We start from the raw sequence: 21646 nt of genomic DNA on the forward strand, positions 1-21646 counted from the left end.
CAAGCAACATTGTCTTTTATATACGGACTATTAGTTGTGATTCGACAGATAATACTTAGTTTATTTGATAGATATTTATCACAAATCCCTTAATAACAGTGTTATATTCATCAAAGTCCTTTATAAATTGCAATTCTGCTTGTTTGCATCTTGTTTAATTTCCCGAGGCAAAACAATACAAACATAAATTTCAGCATATAAGAAATTTCAACTCAAAAGATTAAAGAGAATGTAAAAGTGTCATATCGTACAAGTTTGCAAGGTCTATCGACGCACAATTTCACCCAATCATTCACTTCATTACCAAATCTAGAAAGTAAATAAACAAAGCTACACACATCTGACAGGATTTATCTAATCCTATTCTTCCTCTTGCTAACACTGATTGACAATAGGCTGTGGTCCTCTTGCTAAGTCTGAAATATTTGGAGTAAAGTTGTGATCCTGGAGGAGGATGTTGCAGAGCATAATCTGCGTATGAGCTAATGAGCATCCGCGACGAGCAATACCCAAGGCTATTATGATTGAGTTTATCCAACTTATAAGGACGACAACTTGGTATACTGTCCCTGAAGTGGTCTGTGATTACAAGAGGGTTTGCTGGCTTTAGAGGAACTTTTCGACCTTGTTCATAGATCCCTTAATTAATTGATCTTCAAATTTTGTAGGCCAGGAAGACTGAAAACTGTCATCGGCACAAACACAAACCTGCCAAGTAAATTGTAGTAGTAGTGCATACAGAGTTGATAGTGGAAATCATATTTATCATAGAAGATAAGTCTCGCAGGACTCAACTATAGGTTAATTCTGTGCACCTGATAAGATGTAAATTTTTACTAATACTAGCACCTGAAAAAATGAGAATATCACTGCCAGTTAGACAATTAGATTCAATTTTAATTCGTTGTGGATCATCCACGCACTCCTTGGTTAACTTCTTAATCCATGTGAACATATTTATCGCCAAACCATAAAAATGATCTTCTTCATCTACAAATTTATCCTTCAAGAACATCCATCATATATAGTCTTTCTTATTAAGCTCTCAAAAGCAACATGGCTGGATCTTGATTCGATCACAGTTTTAGGAGAAAAAAAAAACAAGCATAATGAACACCAAATTAGATGTAGTAGTAATCATTTTACAGTGCCATCGAAGGCAAGGTGGAAGGAGGGGCACCATCATCATCATCATACAATCAAAACTGCAACAACCACTGATAGACAGTTTAACTGCATTCAACCATTATTTCTACAATAATCCACTGACATACCAAGCAGAGCAGCAACATTGCTTGTCAAATCCATTATTAGACTTCAGGAGGGTATAAATCATAAATCATAACAACCACGACATCAAGCTAAAGTTTTTAATCACTGATGATCTCTATAAATGCGAGGAAGCTGAGAGCTGCAAAACAAATAGGACGCAGGCACTTTCAACTGCCACTAAGAAACACACTTAATTTACTTGAAAAATAAGTCTAAAAATGGAATGAAGATTCTAGAATCAGACTGGCATTTGGTCGAAAAGAGGTGATCGAACATATCTTAATGATATCTGAATGCATGGATAGCTATCACAAATCAAGAGCACTATATTTTTTACAAATAGATAAAAAGTTCTTAATACGCTGGCTGCCAAGTTATTTAATATTGCTCTTTTATTTTAGATCTTTTCTCTTTCAAAATTTCCTAGTAAAAAGTTCTGTACTAGATTCTACTCGGGAATTAAGGAAGTTCTATACTAGATAATAAAATGACAATGTTTTTAAAGTGAAGAGAGTAAGTGGTCACAGATAAACATAATTGAATGTGCAATTATTTTCCAGCATGGCTAGATCCCGATCGAAAACATATTTTGAGTTTATATTCAAACAACATCAAGTAAGTTGCATGATCAGGAGGAATAATTGTCATTAATCATGTAAAGAAACTTATTCAACACCAAAATAGATGTAGTAATGTTTACAATGTCATATATATCTATATATGTGGGAATTAAGGGCAAATTTAATTAGTGCCCCTCTGTTTCAAGTAGATAGCAAGAGGAACTTAAATTGCAATAATGCTACTGGTGATTGGTGATAGAAGCAAATATTAAGAAGAGAGGTCATGCATATATATATATATACACACGGCAGTAACACGGGCAGTGACACAGATCCAAAGTAATGAGAATTAATAAGCAATTAAGGAGGAGCAAAACTCACTTACCAGCACAAGCTTCAGATATGCATGTGAATCTATCAAATGGTACCGAGTTGATATATATCTCTCTGTTAGGAATATGGGCGATCTTGGGCCAGTCCTCACCATTTGGACTTCGGCACCGCTCCTCCAAGACTGGGCACCCAGATATGTAAATACTCATAAGTGAGTAAGGCAGATGATCCGGCAGAGACAAGATACCAGGGCAATCAATGATTTTCAATTCCGTGAGTGCTGTGAGAGGAGACAGTGACAGTGATGCTAGAGATGTACAATCAATCAACAAAAGTTTATTGAGGTTGGGGAGATCTCCGGCGACGAAGCTCTTCATGCTCTTGCATACCATGAAATGGAGCTTTCGAAGCGAAGGTGGAAGGATTCCCTCCAAGTAATCATAGTCCCAAAATGTGAGCTCTTCTAAGGAGGGAAGGACATACAAATCTCCGAGCGATTCAAGCGAATAACAGAAAGCAACTTGTAGATGAGTTAATGAAACCAGGTGATGCAGGATCTCCTCAGATGGAAGGGTTGTAATTGTCTCGTTGTTGCCTAACTCCAAGGATTTGAGAGAAGTCAGCCTTTCTAGGGACTGAGAGAGTGCCCTATCTGTGATATCGCACGTCCATATCTTTAAACTTTGAAGCGTGGAGGGCAATATCAGTTCAATCTTCTCTTTCCTTCCGGAGATATCTTCTACTCTCTCCTCTACCTCTTCCTTTGACACAAACACTAGTGATCCACAATCATATATCTCCAACTCTTTAAGACTCGAAGGAAGCGAAGAAAACTTCCTGAGGTTAGGAAGACTTGAAATTCTTAGACTCTGGATATAAGGAAACAAGTCGCTCAGGGGTGGAAGAACTTCCAAGGCGGTGCACTCTTCAATCTTGAGAGACCTCAGATTTTGTATGCATCCTTGTTGTAGCAACCAATTAGGATACTCGGGAGACTTGTAGCTATTGATAGTCAGTTCTATTAGATTGGAATGTGGTTGGAGGCCCTCGAGCACCTCCCTATCCAAATCCCTCCTGGAGTCACTCTCATCATCCTCCTTCCAATTCAACTCCAAACTCTCGAGATGTTTTTTATTTTTGAGATTGGCTTCGACGGCCTTGTCCTTCCCTTCAATATTCTCCAGATTCTCAATTCTTAGCGATCCTCGGAGCTCGTTCAGGTTCCTTAGCTGACCAATATCATAACCCTTCTCCTTCTTTATATGAAATTCTGGTAATGTTTGGAGGGAGGTTAACCTCCTCCCTATATCAGGTATTCTTGTCAGTGCTTCATCATTATCCTTAAAATGCCGCAAATTGATAAGATTTTTTACACTTCTTGGAAAAGTAGCAGCATGATAAGGATTAATAATAACTTGTAAATGGTAAAGCTTACCCAATTCCACAGGCAACTCGGCTATTTTAGTCCAACTAAAATTTAGATAGCGTAGATGCTTTAGATCTCCTATAGATTTGGGCAGTGTTTCTGTGCTCGTCAAAGATAGATCTAAAACACGTAGTTTGCGATATTTCTCTGTTTCTGCAAAAAGATGATCAATGGCACTAGAGCTATTTGAACTTTTAAAAATAAGAGTACGTAGGTTTTCTAATTTTTTGAAACTCGTGTTATTTTTCCATAAACTTCCATCCGAAACATAAAGATAGCGAATTGATGGAGGGATTTCTTTTACTTGATCATCCTCTACTCTTAAATAATCTTCTTTTGAAATATTTTCAGCCAAATCGTGAAACAAATCATGCATAGAATATCTTATACCATCCTCTTCGGTAAGTTGCAAAAAAGAACCGGATACTAACTCATTAAAGTAGTTCATTCCTACTTCCTCTAGTCTCGTACTATTGTTTGATGAGTAGATAAAACCTTCAGCCATCCACAAATAAACTATATTTTCTGCTTCGTAAATTGTACCTTTAGGAAGTAGACTTAAAAATAAGAAGCAGCGTTGCAGGGGAGCATCTAGCCGTTGATAACTCCATAAGAGAGCTTGTTGAGTATTATGCAAATTGTTCCGATCAAGAGCAGCTCTCCAAAAGTTGGATTCCAATCTTTTACGCAATTGACCACCCACTGCTTTTGCTGCCAATGGAGATCTATGCAGCTTTTGCACAATCTGCTTCCCTATCTCCTCTAACTCCTTTTGTAGATACAAGTCACTTAATTTGGCGCCAAGAAAAGCATGATACATGAAAATTGAAATAATATCATTCTCATCAAGATCCCTCAATGACAAACTATATTGGGGGTGCAAGGCCACTGGCGAATTCTTTGTTCTTGTAGTCACCAAGATTTTGCTCCCCTTCTTCCCAACTGTAGCTAGAGGAGCAAGAAGATTCTCCCATTCCTCCTGATTCACAGTTTTGTCACACCAAACATCATCTAATACAAGCAATACTTTCTTTGATTGTATCAGATCTACAAGCTTTTTTTGCAGTGTATCAAGATTATCAAAATGATGACATTTGCCATTAGAAGCAGATTCTACCATCTCCCTTGTGTGCCTAAAAATGTCGAGCTTGCGAGACACGCAGACCCACATCTTCATATTAAAATTATCAACTACTTTTTGATCATTGTAGATCAGTTGTGCAAGAGTAGTCTTGCCGGCCCCTCCGATGCCTGTAATGGTGACAACTGAGTAGTTTTTTCCAGCTTCAGATTGGTCTAGTAAACACTTGTCTATTATCTTATCACGCTCTTCATCTCGCCCAAACACTTGAGTTGGAAGTATGGAGGTTGGGATATTTTGTTGTCCTCCAATCATCAAATCACGAGTGGCCATGCCGTCTTCAATTTGCATTCGTAAGAGTTCATGAAACGTCTTGGCTTCAGCAGCGATCTTCTCCAACTTGTTCAGACTTTTTCTTAGCTTAATCTTTTGAGAGGACAAGATGGACAGCCTATCATTTACCTTTTGTGCAACTTTCTTGAATGGTTTGAGTGCAGGATGAGTATTGAGCTCGGACACTTTCTTCTTAAGAAGTTGGTATTTGTACAAGTCCAGCGTGTCTTCAGCTTCATAAAGAGCATATTTGAGCCTCCTCAACCATCGTTCCATCTTGGTCTTGTGCACGCTCTTCTCTGCAGCTTCAATCACGAGCTGGAATTGGGGAAGGATGGTAGTCTCCAGATTCTCCAACCTATGATTGACTCCGAGGCAGGAGCAGCCCTCGTCGCTGAGGTAGGTGAAGCCTTCGTTGAGTAGCTTGGTAACTATGGGAGATGCCACCCACCCTAGTCCTGCAAGCGCTGCTGCCTCAGCCATGGTTGAACAACAATGCAAATGAGGACAAGATCGATTGAACGGTAGGAGAGATGGATAGAATGAGAAATGATGAAACAGAGCACAGTAAACGATATTTGGCTTCTTTTCTTTAATGATGATCATTGAGGATGAATTGACACTAGAATATATATATATTTTTTTAAAAATGAGTTGATATTTTACGATATAATTAATTAACGACAATGAGATGTCGTACTAGGTCTGAAGTTGTCATGAATGAATGAATTAATGATATAAGTGAAGCAGTGGGCGCCCTCACCCGAATTAGAATATTAAAGGATTTATGCCATGAGCGAATTAATAAATTATCGGAGAGGCCACCCATTTCGCTCCGCCAAACGCTAATGATTCCGCCATTGTTGAATTCGATGGTGAGGATTGAGAGAGAGAGAGAGAGAGAGAGAGAGAGAGAGAGAGAGAGAGAAGATTGAATTCTTCGTCTTTCCTTAATGGTGAATTATTGAGGACGACCCAGCACTACAATTAATTAACGATAATGAGCTGTCAGAGACTCAGATTAGGTCTGGAGTTAGCGATTAGTCAATTAATGAAGGATATAATGGCCCTTCATCACAGACTCCTTTCTTTAATGATGAATTATTGAGCATGATTTGACAGTAGAATTTCTTAAAAGAAAAAATGAGTTGACAATAGGACTAATTAACGAAAATAAGGTGTCATAGTGGGTCTGAAACTGTCATGAGTGAATTAATTAAGAATATATGTTATCAGAATATGAAAAGGATTAATAAATGTCCTCTAACTTATCTCAAAAATCCACCTGCCATCCTCTAACAGCTCAAGATTTCAAGTCAACTGGTTATATGGCAAATATTACTCAGATATTATTAGCTATTCCATTACATATATCAACAAATATGCTTCTTGCTTGACAAGTTCGCTTTTAATAGAAAAAAGAATAACAAAATCCTGTGGATTTGATTCAAAAAAGCCGGTAAGCAAAATTGGTGTTAGACAAGACGAAAAAGGAATTAACTTAATTGTTTTGAAGTACCTCAGTATTTATCATAGTGGTAAGTTAATTGGTTCTGCTTGGGTAAGTCTTGACTTAGAATTATCCATGAAACTAAATAATATCTTGGTGATTGCCAGTAGCTCCTACATTTGTTTACTGCAATGGATAGTAAAATTACAAACCATCTAATGCTACCAGGATCCAAAGACTCTTACTCTTTGCCCTTATCCTGTTAATTTGCATATACTGCTTTATTTTGAATTCATCTTCTCTTAGCTCAACTAAAGATTAATGTTTATATGCTTGGCATATCTAGATGGTATTGATGTTATGGAAGGAGAGAGATCACAGTATAGTTTTTATTCTACATGTAAAGATGGTTGACCCTGCTAATTACTTACCACCACCGTCGCAGAGCAGCAGAAGAAGAGAAGCTTCATATAAAGAATAAAAAGGAAAAAGGACAAAAAAGAAGAAGAAGAAGAAAGGAAACAGCAAAGGTTGGTATCTCTCAGACTATATGGACAATTATTAAATACAGGTGTGTATGAAGGCTCTTTAACACAATGTCGGTGAAGGGATAACTAGTCTTGCCGAGTTTCAAAAAGTAGGTGGGAGATCTTTTACGAGCTTGGGAAGTGGTCATAGATTGCACTCCCAGAAATAAAAGAAATGTGAATCAATTTCCCAGCATATACTGTGTGGTGAGTGAAAGATATAGAGCAAAAATATATTCTGTTAACTCTGTGTGGTGAGTGAACATTCACTCTTTCTTCTGGAGATTTCTTCTGGAGATTTCTGCACAAAAGATAAAGAGAATGTAAAAGATGCCATGCAGCACAAGTTTGCAAGACCTATCCAAGCACAATTCACCAAATCATTCACTTCCGTTTACCAAATAAAGAAAGAGCAAATAAAGAGTAACTCAATCTAGAAAATTTGTATCTGAAGTTTTTTGACAAGAAACTGATTCTGAAACTGTTCACTAGTCTTCTTAAGAGATGTAAAGAATCTGACCAAGATATTGTTGCAGGAATTTGCTCCTCTGAAGAAATAGAAAAATAAGTCTTTGGTAGCATTTCAAATGTATATATCCACATAATCTTCCAGCATCTCTTTAATTTTGCTCATAGTGGGTCTATCAGAAGACTCATTTGAATGCGCCATAAGCCAACAATGCACAATTTTCTTTCCACCTCTGTAATATAAAAGTTGCTGGTGATTTAGTACCATCTTGAATTCTCCATGCGTCGATCAACATTCCTTTGCCCTCCTGCCATATACACTAGTAAGTAGTAACATATAGATACATCTGATTTGTGTGATATAACACCAGAGCTCCTAGATATCATATCAATTCAGGACTTATGTATTCAATTGTTCCTCTTGCTACACTAATTGACAGTAGGCTGTGCTCCCTTGGATACAACTTTGCGAGTCCAAAGTGTGAAATCTTTCTGAAATCTTGGAGTAAAGTTGTTGTCTAGGAGGATGTTGTGGGGCTTGATATCGAAGAGCATAATCTGCATATCGCATCCGCGATGCAAATAATTGATGCCTCGAGCAATACCAAAGCTATATCATTGAGTTCATTCCATGTATATGGACAGCGACTGCTTCCATCTGAAGAAGAGAAGATGTACTTGTCAAATGATACATGAGGCATGTATTCATAGACGAGTGCTCTCTTTGATCCCTCTGAACGGAATACTGGCTTTGGAGGATCCAATCCAACAAAGCACTTAATAACATAGTGGTATATTCTTGAAATCCTTTATAAATTGCAATTCTGCTTGCTTGTATCTTGTTTAGAAGGTGGATCCAATCCTCAATCCTGTTTTTCCTGAGGCAAAAGAAACAAACATATAAATTTCAGCACAAGAAATTTCAACTTAAAAGATGAACAGAATGTAAAAGATTCTACTAGTTTGCAGGACCTATCAATACCGAATCATTCACCTCATTACCAAATCAAGAAAGCAAATAAAAAAGCTAGACACATCTGATTTGTGTGATATAACAATTTAGGAGCTATGTATCCTATTGTTCCTCCTGCTACACTGATTGACAATAGGCTGTGGTCCCTTGGATACAATTTTGCAAGTCCAAACCCTGAAATCTTTATGAAATCTTTGAAGCAAAGTTGTCATTCCGTGGCTTGATGTCGAAGAGCATAATCTGCATATCACATCCCCGATGCAAATAATTGATGCCTCGAGCAATACCTATCGAGATGTAAAGCTTTACTAATTACAATTAGATTCAGTCCTTAGTTGTGGGTCAACCACACTGCGTTGGTTAGCACAATAAGTCTAGTAGTAACAGAAATATCTATCTATTATCATGAAAATTGACCATTGTTATATTTACATTATTAATCAGATTATTCTACACCAATAGGCAATAAGAATCACCTGTAACTGGATAATAAACCATAAAATTTCATAGGATATTAGCTCAATTTGTATATAATTCTTTTAACTTGGATTTTCAGCTTCACATTTTCTTTCTTGTTATTGCCTTTAGTTAAAGTTGGTGTATTAGAGTGCAGTGACTGCAACCTGCTTTTGAAGCTAGACCATGAATCTCTTGATTAAACCAAATGCACAGCTAATCAAAATTTGGTTGCTCAACAGTCGCTTAATTAAGCAAATTAAGGCAGCTTGTCAAAGGCCAGGTTTAGTCCAAAATCAAATATGCTCCCATGTAATAAATTAAGAACAACTTTTTGACTTGTAAGACAATTAAATTCAAAAGCCTTTCATTTAATTTCCAGGAAAGATTATTCTTCCACGCTGCAAAGCATCAAAAGAATAGAAGTAACCATCATTGACAAGAAAGCAACATTACCCAACATTCTGCATCTTAATGGCTACTCTATTCATGTAACTTCTTAATTCATGTGTAACTTCTCAAAAGCAACATTGCTGGATCCATCGATGGCCATGCCATAGGTGGTTAGCACGGCACGTGCCACGACACTTGCCGGCCGTGTCGTGAGAGGAGAGAAAAAAAAGAGATATTCACCTTCGTCTTCGTCGTTGCCATCGTTGATCGCCGCTAGCCTTCGCCGTCGCCCGAGCGCGTCGAGTGCCCTAGCCCGAGGGAGGAGGAGGATCTCTCTCTTGATCTCTCCTCCTCCTCCCTCGGGCTAGGGCACCCAACGCGCTCGGGCGACAGAGACCGGCGACGGCGATCGGCAACGGGTAGCTTACGACGAGATCGACGGCGAGAGATGGAACTATTAGGAGGGTGTCGTGCGGCACCCCTCGTGCCATGTGCTGGTACGCTGCCAACATAGCAAGTGCCGACCGGCATGCCCAGTGTTGGTAAGGGCTAGTAATGGCTAGTCTGCATTCAATCATTATTTCTACAACAATCTACTGACATACCAAATATAACAGCAACATTGCATGCCAACTCTTCCATTATCAGACTTCAGGACAGTATTCAAGTGCTCATTTCTGGTACTCCACAAGTGCTGCAAAATTTCCTGGATAATAAGCTGGAAACTCTAAGCTGAGAAGTGCAAGACAAATAGGACGCAAACACTTTCGACTGCAATTATAAAAGACATTTAATTTACTTGAAAATTAAGCCTAAAAGCAATGAGCTTCAAATATACCACCGTCGCAGAGCAACAGCAGCAGCAACAGCAGCAGCAGAGGAGGAGCTTCAGACATACATATACATACATCTTGGACCGATCTGGGGTCTCACCAGACACATCTATGAGGAATAGAGGCGATCTTGGGCCAGTCCGCACCGTCTGGACTTCGACACCGCTTCTGCAAGGCTGGGCATCCGAATATTCCAATTCTCGTAAGCGACTTGGGCAGATCGGGCAGAGACGAGATACTAGGGCAACGCCTCAGATTTACTTCTTCAAGCGACTCAGGCAAATTCGACGACATCGATGAGAGCTCCGGGCATTCCATGATCTCCAAGTAGGTGAGTGCTGTGAGGCGAGACAATGACAGGGATGCTAGGGATGGACAATCTCTGACGTGAAGTGTGGCGAGGTTGGGTAGATCTCCGGCGGCGGCGACAAAACTCTTTATGCTCCTGCATTCAATGATATAGAGTTCTTGAAGCGAAGGTGGAAGGATGCCCCTACGACCACCTTCGCGAGCTGGCATCACCATCTCCAACTCCAAGCAATCACAGTACCCAAATGTGAGCCCTTCTAAGGAGGGAAGGGCATGTAAGCCTCCGACCGATTTAAGCGAACTACAGTCATAAATTTGTAGACGAGTTAGTGAAATCAGATGATGCAAGATCTCCTCAGATGGAAGGGTTGTTAACGTGTTGATGCCATATAAATCTAAAGATTTGAGAGAAGTCAGCATTTCAATGGACTGAGAGAGTGCCCCATCTGTGATATTACAGTAACGTATCCTTAAACTCTGAAGCGATGAGGGTAAGATCAATTCAATCTTCTCTTTCCTCTTGAAGATTTGTTCTACTTTCTCCTCTACCTCTTTCTTTGATACGAATAGTATTGATGGGCATTCACATATCTGCAACTCCTTGAGGCTCGGAGGAAGCGAAGAAAACTTTTTGAGGTTGGGAAGATCCAAAATTCGCAGCACCTGGCAACGAGGGAACAAGGTGCTCATGGGTGGAAGAACTTCCAAGGCGGTGCAATTATAAATCTCGAGAGACCTCAGATTTTGTAGGCATCCTTGTCGTAGCAACCAACTAGGACACTCAGGAGACTTGTAGCAAAAGATGGTCAGTTTTGTTAGATTGGGATGTGGTTGGAGGCCCTCGAGCACATCCCAATCCAAATCCCTCCTGCACTCCCTCTCATCATGGTAACCCCATCCCAACACCAAACTCTCTAGATATTTTTTATTTTTGAGATTGGCTTCAATCGCCTTGTCCTTCTCTTCAATGTTCTCTAGATTCAAAATGCTTAGCGATCCTCGGAGCTGGTTCAAATTTCTTAGCTGACCTATATCATAACCCTTCTCCTTCTTTACAAAAAACAGTGGTAATGTTTGAAGGGAGGTTAAGCTCCCTATATCAGGTATTGTTGTCAGTGCTTCATTATCACCCTCAAGATGCCTCAAATTGATAAGATTTTTCAAGCTTCTTGGTAAAGTAGCACGATGACGAGGAGTAATAAGAACTTGTAAATGGTAAAGCTTACCCAATAACATAGGCAACTCAGCCACTTCAGTCCAGTTAAAATCCAGGTAGCGAAGATGCTTTAGATATCCTATAAATTTGGGTAGTGTTTTTGTCTTCGTCCAAGATAGATCTAAAACACGGAGTTTGTTGTACTTCCCAATTGCTGCAAAAAGATTATTAATGGCACTAGAGCTTACTGAACTTCCAATGATAAGAGTACGTAGGTTTTCTAATTTATTTAAACTCGTGTTGTTTTCCCATAAACTTCCATCTGAAATATATAGATGGCGAATTGTTGGAGGAATTTCTTTTACCTGATCATCTTCTATTCTCAAATAATCTTCTTTTGAAATATTTTCAGCCAAATCGTGAAACAAATCATGCATATAATATTCTGTATTATCCTCCTCGTCATGTTGCAAAAAAGAACCAGATACTAACTCATCAAAGTAACGCATTCCTATGTCCTCCAATCTCATATTATTGTTTGATGAGTTGATAAAACCTTCAACGATCCACAAGCGAACTATCTTTTCTGCTTTGTAACTAGTACATTTAGGAAATAGACTGAAATAGGAGAAGCAGCGTTGTAAAGGAGCATTTAGATGTTGATAACTCCATAATAGAGCTTGTTGAGTGTCACGTAAATTATTTCGATCAAGAGCAGCTCTCCAAAAGCTGGATTCTAGCTTTTTACTCAGTTGAACACCCACAGCTTTTGCTGCCAAAGGAGATCCATACAGCTTTTGTACAATTTGCTTACCTATATCTTCGAGCTCCTTTTGTAGATGTAAGTCGCTTAATTTGATGCCACAAAAAGCATAATGCATAAAAAGTGAAACTATAACATTCTCTTCAAGATCTCTCATTGCCACACTATATTGCGGTTGGAAAGCCATTGGCAAATTCTCTGTCCTTGTAGTCACCAAGATCTTACTCCCCCTCTTCCCAACATTAGCTAGAGGAGCAAGAAGATTCTCCCATTCCTCCTCATTAATAGTTTTGTCACACCAAACATCATCTAACACAAGCAACACTTTCTTCATTTTTACTAGATCTTTAAGCATATCTTGTAGTGCGTCAAGATTCTCAAGATGGGGGCATTTCTTTTTGGTAGCAGATTCTACCATCTCCTTTGTATGCCTAAACACGTCGAGTTTGCGAGAAATGCAAACCCATATCTTAATATCAAAATGATCAACTACTCTTTGATCATTATAAATGAGTTGTGCAAGAGTAGTCTTACCACCTCCTCCGATACCAACAATGGAAACAACCGAGTAGCACTTCCCAAGTTTAGAAGCTTCATATTGGTCTAGTAAATATTTGTCTATTATCTTGTCACGCTCTTCATCTCGCCCAAACACTTTAGATGGAGGTATGGAGGTAGTGATATTTGGTCGTCTTCCATTCTCCAAATTATGAGCAATTGTGCCGTAGCCAATTCGCATTGTTAAAAGTTCACGGAGTGTCCTAGCTTCAGCAGCGATCATCTCCAACTTGTTCAAAACTCTTCTTAGCTTAATCTTTTGAGGGGACAAAATGGACAGCCTAGTGTGTACTTTTTTTGCAACTTTCTTGAATGGTTTGAGTACAGCGTGGGTGTTGAGGTTAGACACTTTCTCCTTAAGAAGTTGGTATTTATACAAGTCTAGCACATCCTCCGCCTCGTAAAGAGCATCTTTGAGCTTCCTCAACCATTGCTCCAACTCGTTTTTGTGCTCCCTGCTCCTCTCTGCAGTCTCGATCATGAGTTGGAACTGGGGAAGGATGGTAGTCCCTAGATCTCGTAGCCTAGTTGAGGTGTTGATACCAAAGTAGGAGAATCCCTCGTTGAGTAGCCTAGTGATGATTGGAGATGCCACCAATTTCGCTCCGGTGAGCGCTAATGCTTCCGCCATTGTTAGAATGCTAGAGAAAAGGTGAGGATTGAGGGGGATAGGGAGAGATAGAAGAATGATCGGAGGACAAAGTCAACAATGTTTTGAGTTTTATTTCTTTTGTGATTAACTTTTAAGATGAATCGGGGCTCCAATGAATATGAGATATGGGAGGAAAAAGAAGGAAAATTGAGTAGCAGGAGAGATGGATGAAGTTAGGACGACCCAGCACTATAATTAATTAACGATAATGAGCTGGCAGTGACTCGGATTAGGTTTGAGGTTAGTGATGAGTCAATTAATTAAGGATATAATTGAAGCATTGGGCACCCTCACCTGCATTAGAATATTAAAGATCAATTATTAAATACGAGTGTAAAGGAAGGCTCTTCAACACAATGTCGGCCAAGGGATAACTAGTCTTGCTGACTCTCAAAAAGTAGGTGGGAGATCTTACGAGCTTGGGAAGTGGTCGTAGATTGCATTCCCAGAAATAAAACAAATGTGAATCAATTTTCCAGCATTCACTGTGTGTGGTGACTGAAAGATATAGAGCAAAAATATATTCTTTTGGCTCTGTGCGGTGAGTGAACATTCACTCTTTCATCTATATCTTTCTTCTGGAAATTTCTGCATAAAAAAGATGAGAGAATGTAAAAGATGCCATGTAGCACAAGTTTGTAAGGAATATCAAAGCACAATTCACCAAATCATTTATTTCTATTTGCCAAATAAAAAAAGAGCAAATAACGAGTAACTCAATCTAGAAAATTTGTATCTTAAGTTTTTTGACAGATAACTGATTCTGAAACTGTTTGCTAGTCTTCTTAAGAGATGTAAAGAATCTCTCCAATCTTCCGATAGGTTAAGAAATATTCAATCTTTACAGTTTTAAGACAACATCCAATATATCAGAGGTGGCAAATAATTCGGATGAAGATTCTGACCAAGATATTGTTGCAGGAATTGGCTCCTCTGAAGAAATAGAAAAATAAGTCTTCGGTGGCATTTCCTGTGTATATATCCACATAATCTTCCAGCATCTCTTTAATTTTCCGCATAGTGGGTCTATCAGAAGACTTCATTTGAATGCGCCATAAGCCAACAATGCACAATTTTCTTTCCACCTCTAATATAAAAGTTGCTGGTGATTTAGTACCATCTTGAATTCTCTGTGCAGCGATCAACATTCCTTTGCCCTCCTGCCATCTCCATTAGTAACATTCCGAAGCTATATACATCTAGTTTGTGTGATATAACACCAGAGCTCCTAGATATCATATTAATTCAGGAGCTATGTATCTAATTGTTCCTCTTGCTACACTGATTGACAGTATGCTGTGCTCCCTTGGATACAACTTTGCATGTCCAAAGTCTGAAATCTTTGGAGTAAAGTTGAGGTCTAGGATATCGTAGAGCATAATCTGCATATCACATCTGCGGTGCAAATAATTGATGCCTTGAGCAATACCAAAGGCGATATCATTGAGTTCATTCCATGTATATGGACAGCGACTGCCCCATCTGAAGAAGAGAAGATATACTTGTCAAATGATACATGAGGCATGTATTCATAGACGAGTGCTCTGTGCTCTCTTTGATCCGTCTGAACAGAAAACTGGCTTTGGAGGATCCAATCCTACAAAGCACTTAATAACATAGTGGTATATTCTTCAAATCCTTTATAAATTGCAATTCTGCTTGCTTGTATCTTGTTTAGAAGGTGGATACAATCCTCAATTCTGTTTTCCTGAGGCAAAGAATACAAACATATAAATTTCAGCACAAGAAATTTCAACTTAAAAGATGAGCAGAATGTAAAAGATTCTACTAGTTTGCAGGACCTATCAATACTGAATCATTCACCTCATTACCAAATCAAGAAAGCAAATAAAAAAGCTAGACACATCTGATTTGTGTGATATAACAATTTAGGAGCTATGTATCCTATTGTTCCTCCTGCTACACTGATTGACAATAGGATGTGGTCCCTTGGATACAATTTTGCAAGTCCAAACCCTGAAATCTTTATGAAATCTTTGAAGTAAAGTTGTCATTCCGTGGCTTGATGTTGAAGAGCATAATCTGCATATCACATCCCCGATGCAAATAACTGATGCCTCGAGCAATACCTATCGAGATGTAAAGCTTTACTAATTACAATTAGATTCAGTCCTTGGATGTGGGGTCATCCACACTGCCATGGTTAGCACAATAAGTCTAGTAGTAACAGAAATATCTATCTATTATCAAAAAAATTGACCATTGTTATATTTACATTATTAATCAGATTATTCTACACCAATAGGCAATAAGAATCACCTGCAATTGGATAATAAACCATAAAATCTCATAGGATATTAGCTCAATTTGTATACAATTCTTTTAACTTGGGTTTTCATCTTCACATTTTCTTTCTTGTTATTGCCTTTAGTTGAAGTTGGTATATTATAGTGCAGTGACTGCAACCTGCTTTTGAAGCTAGACCTTGAATCTCTTGATTAAACCAAGTGCACAGCTAATCGTAATCTGGTTGCTCAACAGTCACTTAATTAAGCAAATCTTATGATCGACAATAAGAGCTTGTCAAAGGCCAGGTTTAGTCCAAAATCAAATATGCTCCCATGTAATAAATTAAGAACAACTTTTTGACTTGTAAGGCAAATATATTCAAAAGCCTTTCATTTAATTTCCCGAAAAGATTATTCTTCCAGGTTGCAAAGCATCAAAAGAATAGAACTAGCCATCATTGATAAGAAAGCAACATTACCTAACATTCTGCATCTTAATGGCTACTCTATTCATGTAACTTCTTAATTCATGTGTAACTTCTCAAAAGCAACATTGCTGGATCTTGGTTTGATCGCAGTTTTAGGAGGGGAAAAGAAAAAACATAACGAACGCCAAACTAGATGCAGTAATAATTTTACAATGGAATCGAAGCCAAGGTAGAAGAAGGGCTACTAATGGCTAGTCTGCATTCAACCATTATTTCTACAACAATCTACTGACATACCAAATATAACAGCAACATAGCAATACCAACTCTTCCAATATCAGACTTCAGGACAGTATTCAAGTGCTCATTTCTGGTACTCCACAAGTGCTGCAACCTTCCTGAATAATAAACTGGAAACTCTAAGCTGAGATGTGCAAAAAGAATAGGACACTTTCAACTGCACATTTAATTTACTTGAAAATTAAGCCTAAAAAGCAATGAGCTTCAAACATACCACCGTCGCAGAGCAACAGCAGCAGCAGCAGCAGAGGAGGAGCTTCAGACATACATATACATACATCTTGGACCGGTCTGGGGTCTCACCAGACACATCTATGAGGAATAGAGGCGATCTTGGGCCAGTCCTCGCCGTCTGGACTTCGGCACCGCTCCTGCAAGGCTGGGCATCCGAATATTCCAATTCTCGTAAGCGACTTGGGCAGATCGGGCAGAGACGAGATACTAGGGCAACGCCTCAGATTTACTTCTTCAAGCGACTCAGGCAAATTCGACGACATCGATGAGAGCTCCGGGCATTCCATGATCTCCAAGTAGGTGAGTGCTGTGAGGCGAGACAGTGACAGGGATGCTAGGGATGGACAATCTCTGATGTGAAGTGTGGCGAGGTTAGGTAGATCTCCGGGGGCTACGACGAAGCTCTTTAATCTCGCGCATCTCCTTATAACGAGGACTCGAAGCGACGGTGGGAGGATGCTCCTACCAGCATCTTCACCCGGCATCACCATCTCCATCTCCATCTCCAACTCCAAGCAAGGGCAGGCGTCAATTCCGAGGTTTCCTAAGGAGGGAAGGACATGTAAACCTTTGAGCGATTTAAGATGAGGGCAGTAAGCAATGTGTAGCTGAGTTAAAGCAACCATGTGATGCAGGATCTCCTCAGATGGAAAGATTGTTATCGTGTCGATGCCAGTCAACTCCAAGGATTTGAGATGAGTTAGCTTCTCGAGGGACCGAGATAGTGCCGCGTCTGTGATATCGCAGTACCATATAGTCAAACTTAGAAGCAGCGAGGGCAAGATCAATTCAATCTTCTCTTTACCCCCGAAGATATCTTCTGATCTCTTCTCTACCTCCTCCTTTGACATGAATACTAGTGACGAACACCGAGTTAGCCACAGCTCCTTAAGACTCTCAGAGAACAAAGGAATCTTCCTAATGTTGGGAAGATCCCAAATTCTCAGCTCCTGGCAATGAGGAAACAATTCACCCATGGGTGGAAGAACTTCCAATGAGGTGCAATTCTTAAACTCCACAGACCTCAAATTTTGTAGGCATCCTCGTCGTAGCAACCAATTAGGACAACTTGGAGACCGGTAACCTTCCACCGAAAAATTTATTAGATTGGGATGCGGTTGGAGGCTCTCCAGCACCTCCCTATCCAAATCCCTCTTGGAGTCGCTCTCATTGTTGTTCTTCCATATCAACCGCAGACTCTCGAGATGTTCTTTGTCTTTGAGATTGGCTTCGACGGCCTTCTCCTTGCTTTCAATATTCTCCAGACTAGAAATGGTTAGCGATCCATGGAGCTCGTTCATGTTCTTTAGCTGACCTATATCATACCCCTTCTCCTTCTTTACATCAAATAGTTCTAAAGTTTGGAGTGAAGTTAACCTCCCTATGTCGGGTACTGCCGTCAGTGCACCATTTTTTCCGTTGACATGCCGCAAATTGATTAGGTTGTTCAGGCTTCTTGGCAAACTAGAATGATGAGAAGTAAGTACTTGTAAATGATAAAGCTTACCCAACGACACAGAAGACTCAATTGCATCAGTCCGATCAACAAACAAGTAGCGCAGATGTTTTAGATCTCCTATAGATTTGGGTAATGTTTTGATGTTCGAGTAAAATAGTTTCAGAATACGTAGTTTCTTGCACTTCATTACTGTCGCTGTAAGATGATCAGCGACACTGATATCAAGTTCACCGTAAATGATAAGAGTACGTAGGTTTCCTAATTTATCAAAACTTATGCAATTTTCCTTCATACCTTCACCCGAAATATAAAGACGACGAACTGTCGGAGGAATTTCTTTCACCCGATTATCCTCTATTCTTAGACAATCTTCTTTTGAAATCCTTTCAGCCAAATCATGGAATAAATCATGCATATAAAATTTTGCATTAGACTTACCGAGTTGCAAGAAAGAACCAGATACTAACTCATTAAAGTAATCCATTCCTACATCCTCCATTCTCCTACTATCTTCTGATGAGTTGATGAAACCTTCGGCCATCCAAAGGTGAACAATTTCTTCCACTTTGAAATTACGACCTTTAGGAAATAAACTGAAATAGGAGAAGCAGTGTTGCAAGGGAGCATCTAGGTGTCGATAACTCCATAACAGAGCTTGCTGAGTATCTTGCAAATTATCTCGATCAAGAGCAGCTTTCCAAAAGTTGGCTTCCAATCTTCTACTCAGTTGGCCACCCACTGCTTTTACTGCCAAAGGAGATCCATGTAGTTTTTGCACAATCTGTTTCCCTATGCCCTCTAGCTCCTTTTGTAAATGTATGTCACTTAATTTGGCGCCACCAAAAGCATGATGCATAAAAAGTGAAATAATAACATTCTCTTCAAGATCCCTCAATGACATACTGTATCGAGGGTGCAAGGCCACGGGCAAATTTTGTATTCTTGTAGTCACCAAAATCTTACTCCCCTTCTTTCCAACATTAACTAGAGGAGCAAGAAGATTCTCCCATTCTGCCTCATTCACCGTTTTGTCATACCAAACATCGTCTAGTACAAGCAACACTTTCTTTGATTTTATTAGATCTATAAACTTGCTTTGCAGTACATCAAGATTCTCAAAACGAGAGCATTCATTCTTGGAAGCAGATTCTACCATCTCCCTTGTGTGCCTAAAAACATCGAGCTTACGAGACACGCAAATCCACATCTTAATATCAAAATGATTAATTACTCTTTGATCATTGTAGACAAGTTGTGCAAGAGTACTCTTGCCAGCCCCTCCGATGCCCGTAATGGAAACAACCGAGTAGCTCTTTCCAACTTCAAAAGCTTCAGATTTATCTAGGAAATATTCATCTATTATCTCGTCGCGCTCTTTGTCTCGCCCAAACACCTTAGATGGAGGTATGGAGGTCGTGACATTTGGTTGCTGTCGATTCTCCAAATCATGGGTAGTCGTGCTGTCTCCAATTCGCATTCCCAGGAGTTCACGGAATGTCTTAGCTTCAGCAGCGATCATCTCTAACTTGTTTAGACTTTTTCTTAACTTAATCTTTTGAGGTGACAAAATGGACAGCCCAGTGTTTACCTTTAGTGCAACCTTCTTCAATGATTTGAGTGCAGAATGAGTGTTGAGATCAGACACCTTCTCCTCAAGGAGTTGATATTTGTACAAATCTATCACGTCTTCTGCCTCGTAAAGGGCAATTTTGAGCTTCCTCAGCCATTGCTCCAGTTTGCTCTTATGTTCGCTGCTCCTCTCCGCAGCTTCGATCACAAGCTGGAATTGGGGAAGGATGGTGGTCTCCAGATCTTGTAGATTAGTTGAGACGTCGATGCCGAGGTAAGAGAATCCCTCTTTGAGTAGGCCACTAATGATCGGAGATGCCACTAATTTTGCTCCATGAAGTGCTAACGCTTCCGCCATTGCTGAATTGTAAGGAAAAGATAAGGAGGAGGAGAAAGAAGGAAGATCGATTGAATGGTAAGAGAGATGATAGAATGAGAGAGATGATGAAACAGAATTCGGTCAACGATCTTTGGCTTCTTTTCTTTAATGATAATGCGCTGCCATAGTAGGCCTGAAGTTGACATTGGCGAATTAATTAAAGGATATTAATGAAGCGAAGCGCCAATGATTCCGCCATCGTTAAATTCTATAGTGAGGATTGAGAGAGAGAGAAGATTGGATGAAACAGAATTGGGTCAACGATAATGAGTTGGCAGTGACTCAGATGAAGTTTGGAGTTAGTGATTAGTCAATTAATTAAGGATATAATTGAAGCATTGGGCACCCTCACCTGCATTAGAATATTAAAGATCAACTTTTATATGATTGACATATCTAGATGTTACTGTTGTTATGGAAGGAGAGAGAGAGAGAGAGAGAGAGAGAGAGAGATCACAGTATAGGCACTGGGTAATAGAGAGTGAATTTATTTATTCATATCGGTTGTTAAGTATAGATGCAAATATTAATATCACTAAAATCTACAGCATAATTAGTACATATATGCAAAACAAATTAGAGATTCCTGTAGAAGTACAAAAACTATGACTGCAGGTGCATGAAGTAAATCTACAATCCCAAAATTCAAGTACTTAAAAAAACAATAATCCACAGAGATACAAAACATCAATCCATAGACTTCAGCAGGGTATAAAATTATAAATCATAACAAACCACTACATCAAGCTAAAGTTTGGACTCAATTCAGAAACTCTGCTGGAACTTCAGTCATTTCCTGCTCAGGAACACTATGAACAGGGTTACACTTCCATTCTTCAAGTCCAACATAGTAAGAAGAACTCTTGCCGACTTTCGAAAGGATCACCCAAAACTCAATGAATGCCAGTTCTAGAGCTAAGTTCGCGACGAGGCGGTGAAACTTCGCATTTCGTACTACCAAACTAGATATGATGTTCTTACAATATTGAGAGTGAGAGAAACAAAATTTTCAGATGTCATGCATGCTGCAGTAATGTCAATATGGTCACAAATCCAACATGATCAGAATAAATTACCAAGGAGGAACAGGAACTGCTGTATAAGAGCAGCAGTAGAAGTAAATATAAATATGTTCATTGAATCTTTTGGTTTTAGCTACCAAGTTGCAAATGTTAAACAGTGGAGAAGTGCAAAATGTTTTTCAGACATAAGAATAACTTCAGAATGATTTCATTAACAGCACCATAATAGAAAACAAAAGACAATCATGTTGAAAATAAATCAAGTCTTTTCCTGTCTCCATGAAGCCACATTCTAACTTTCAGAACTATCAAAATCTATAACTCTCGTAACCTTGATAACTTGCTCATTAATTTTACCATATTATTCTTATAATTTGTCTTGGAATTACGCTTAACCTCAGGATTCACCAAGATAATTAAAGATACAGCATATTTAGTTCACTAATCCCACAAGCATGTGGGC

General features: G+C 39.2%; 3 protein-coding genes across 10 annotated transcripts; all 3 read right to left on the reverse strand.

Annotated features, from left to right (window-relative positions):
* Positions 1-250: 250 nt before the first annotated feature.
* LOC140792118 (putative disease resistance protein RGA4) lies at positions 251-5591 on the reverse strand. 5 transcript variants are annotated; one of them, XM_073142959.1, is made up of 4 exons: positions 4135-5591; positions 3601-3744; positions 2218-3468; positions 730-1411 (listed from the first exon to the last, which is right to left on the reverse strand). In XM_073142959.1, exons 1-4 carry the CDS (start codon positions 5486-5488, stop codon positions 1371-1373), a joined length of 2790 nt encoding a protein of 929 aa, XP_072999060.1. In that variant the 5' UTR covers positions 5489-5591; the 3' UTR covers positions 730-1370. The 5 variants fall into 5 exon arrangements, with proteins under 5 accessions (XP_072999057.1, XP_072999058.1, XP_072999055.1 ...); XM_073142957.1 differs by having other exon boundaries at positions 729-1411; positions 3601-5591; XM_073142958.1 differs by having other exon boundaries at positions 2218-3744.
* Positions 5592-7399: 1808 nt separating this feature from the next.
* Positions 7400-14083, reverse strand: LOC140792860 (putative disease resistance protein RGA3). The gene is made up of 4 exons (XM_073144081.1): positions 13959-14083; positions 10111-13837; positions 9878-9978; positions 7400-8328 (listed from the first exon to the last, which is right to left on the reverse strand). The coding sequence occupies exon 2, from the start codon at positions 13520-13522 to the stop codon at positions 10202-10204; it is 3321 nt and encodes a 1106-aa protein (XP_073000182.1). The 5' UTR covers positions 13523-13837; positions 13959-14083; the 3' UTR covers positions 7400-8328; positions 9878-9978; positions 10111-10201.
* A 218-nt stretch (positions 14084-14301) lies between these two features.
* Positions 14302-20202, reverse strand: LOC140791704 (putative disease resistance protein RGA4). Of its 4 annotated transcripts, none has more exons than XM_073142324.1 (3): positions 16735-20202; positions 16518-16614; positions 14302-15251 (listed from the first exon to the last, which is right to left on the reverse strand). In XM_073142324.1, exon 1 carries the CDS (start codon positions 20138-20140, stop codon positions 16820-16822), a length of 3321 nt encoding a protein of 1106 aa, XP_072998425.1. In that variant the 5' UTR covers positions 20141-20202; the 3' UTR covers positions 14302-15251; positions 16518-16614; positions 16735-16819. The 4 variants fall into 4 exon arrangements, with proteins under 4 accessions (XP_072998425.1, XP_072998422.1, XP_072998424.1 ...); XM_073142321.1 differs by having other exon boundaries at positions 16518-16618; XM_073142323.1 differs by having other exon boundaries at positions 16518-16644.
* Between the last annotated feature and the right edge of the window lie 1444 nt (positions 20203-21646).

The sequence above is a fragment of the Typha latifolia genome, chromosome 7, assembly GCF_019914945.1.
Source record: "Typha latifolia isolate L0001 chromosome 7, TyphaL0001v2, whole genome shotgun sequence".
Taxonomy (NCBI): domain Eukaryota; kingdom Viridiplantae; phylum Streptophyta; class Magnoliopsida; order Poales; family Typhaceae; genus Typha; species Typha latifolia.

Bases quoted from the DNA above. Each gene is read 5' to 3' on its own strand.
- LOC140792118 (XM_073142954.1), bottom strand. From the start codon at position 5,488: ATGGCTGAGGCAGCAGCGCTTGCAGGACTAGGGTGGGTGGCATCTCCC. The intron at 1,412-2,217 runs GTAAGTGAGTTT...TTTGTTTTGCAG, and splicing joins CATATCTGAAGCTTGTGCTG to CTCTCAGCTTCCTCGCATTT.
- LOC140791704 (XM_073142324.1), bottom strand. From the start codon at position 20,140: ATGGCGGAAGCGTTAGCACTTCATGGAGCAAAATTAGTGGCATCTCCG.
- LOC140792860 (XM_073144081.1), bottom strand. From the start codon at position 13,522: ATGGCGGAAGCATTAGCGCTCACCGGAGCGAAATTGGTGGCATCTCCA.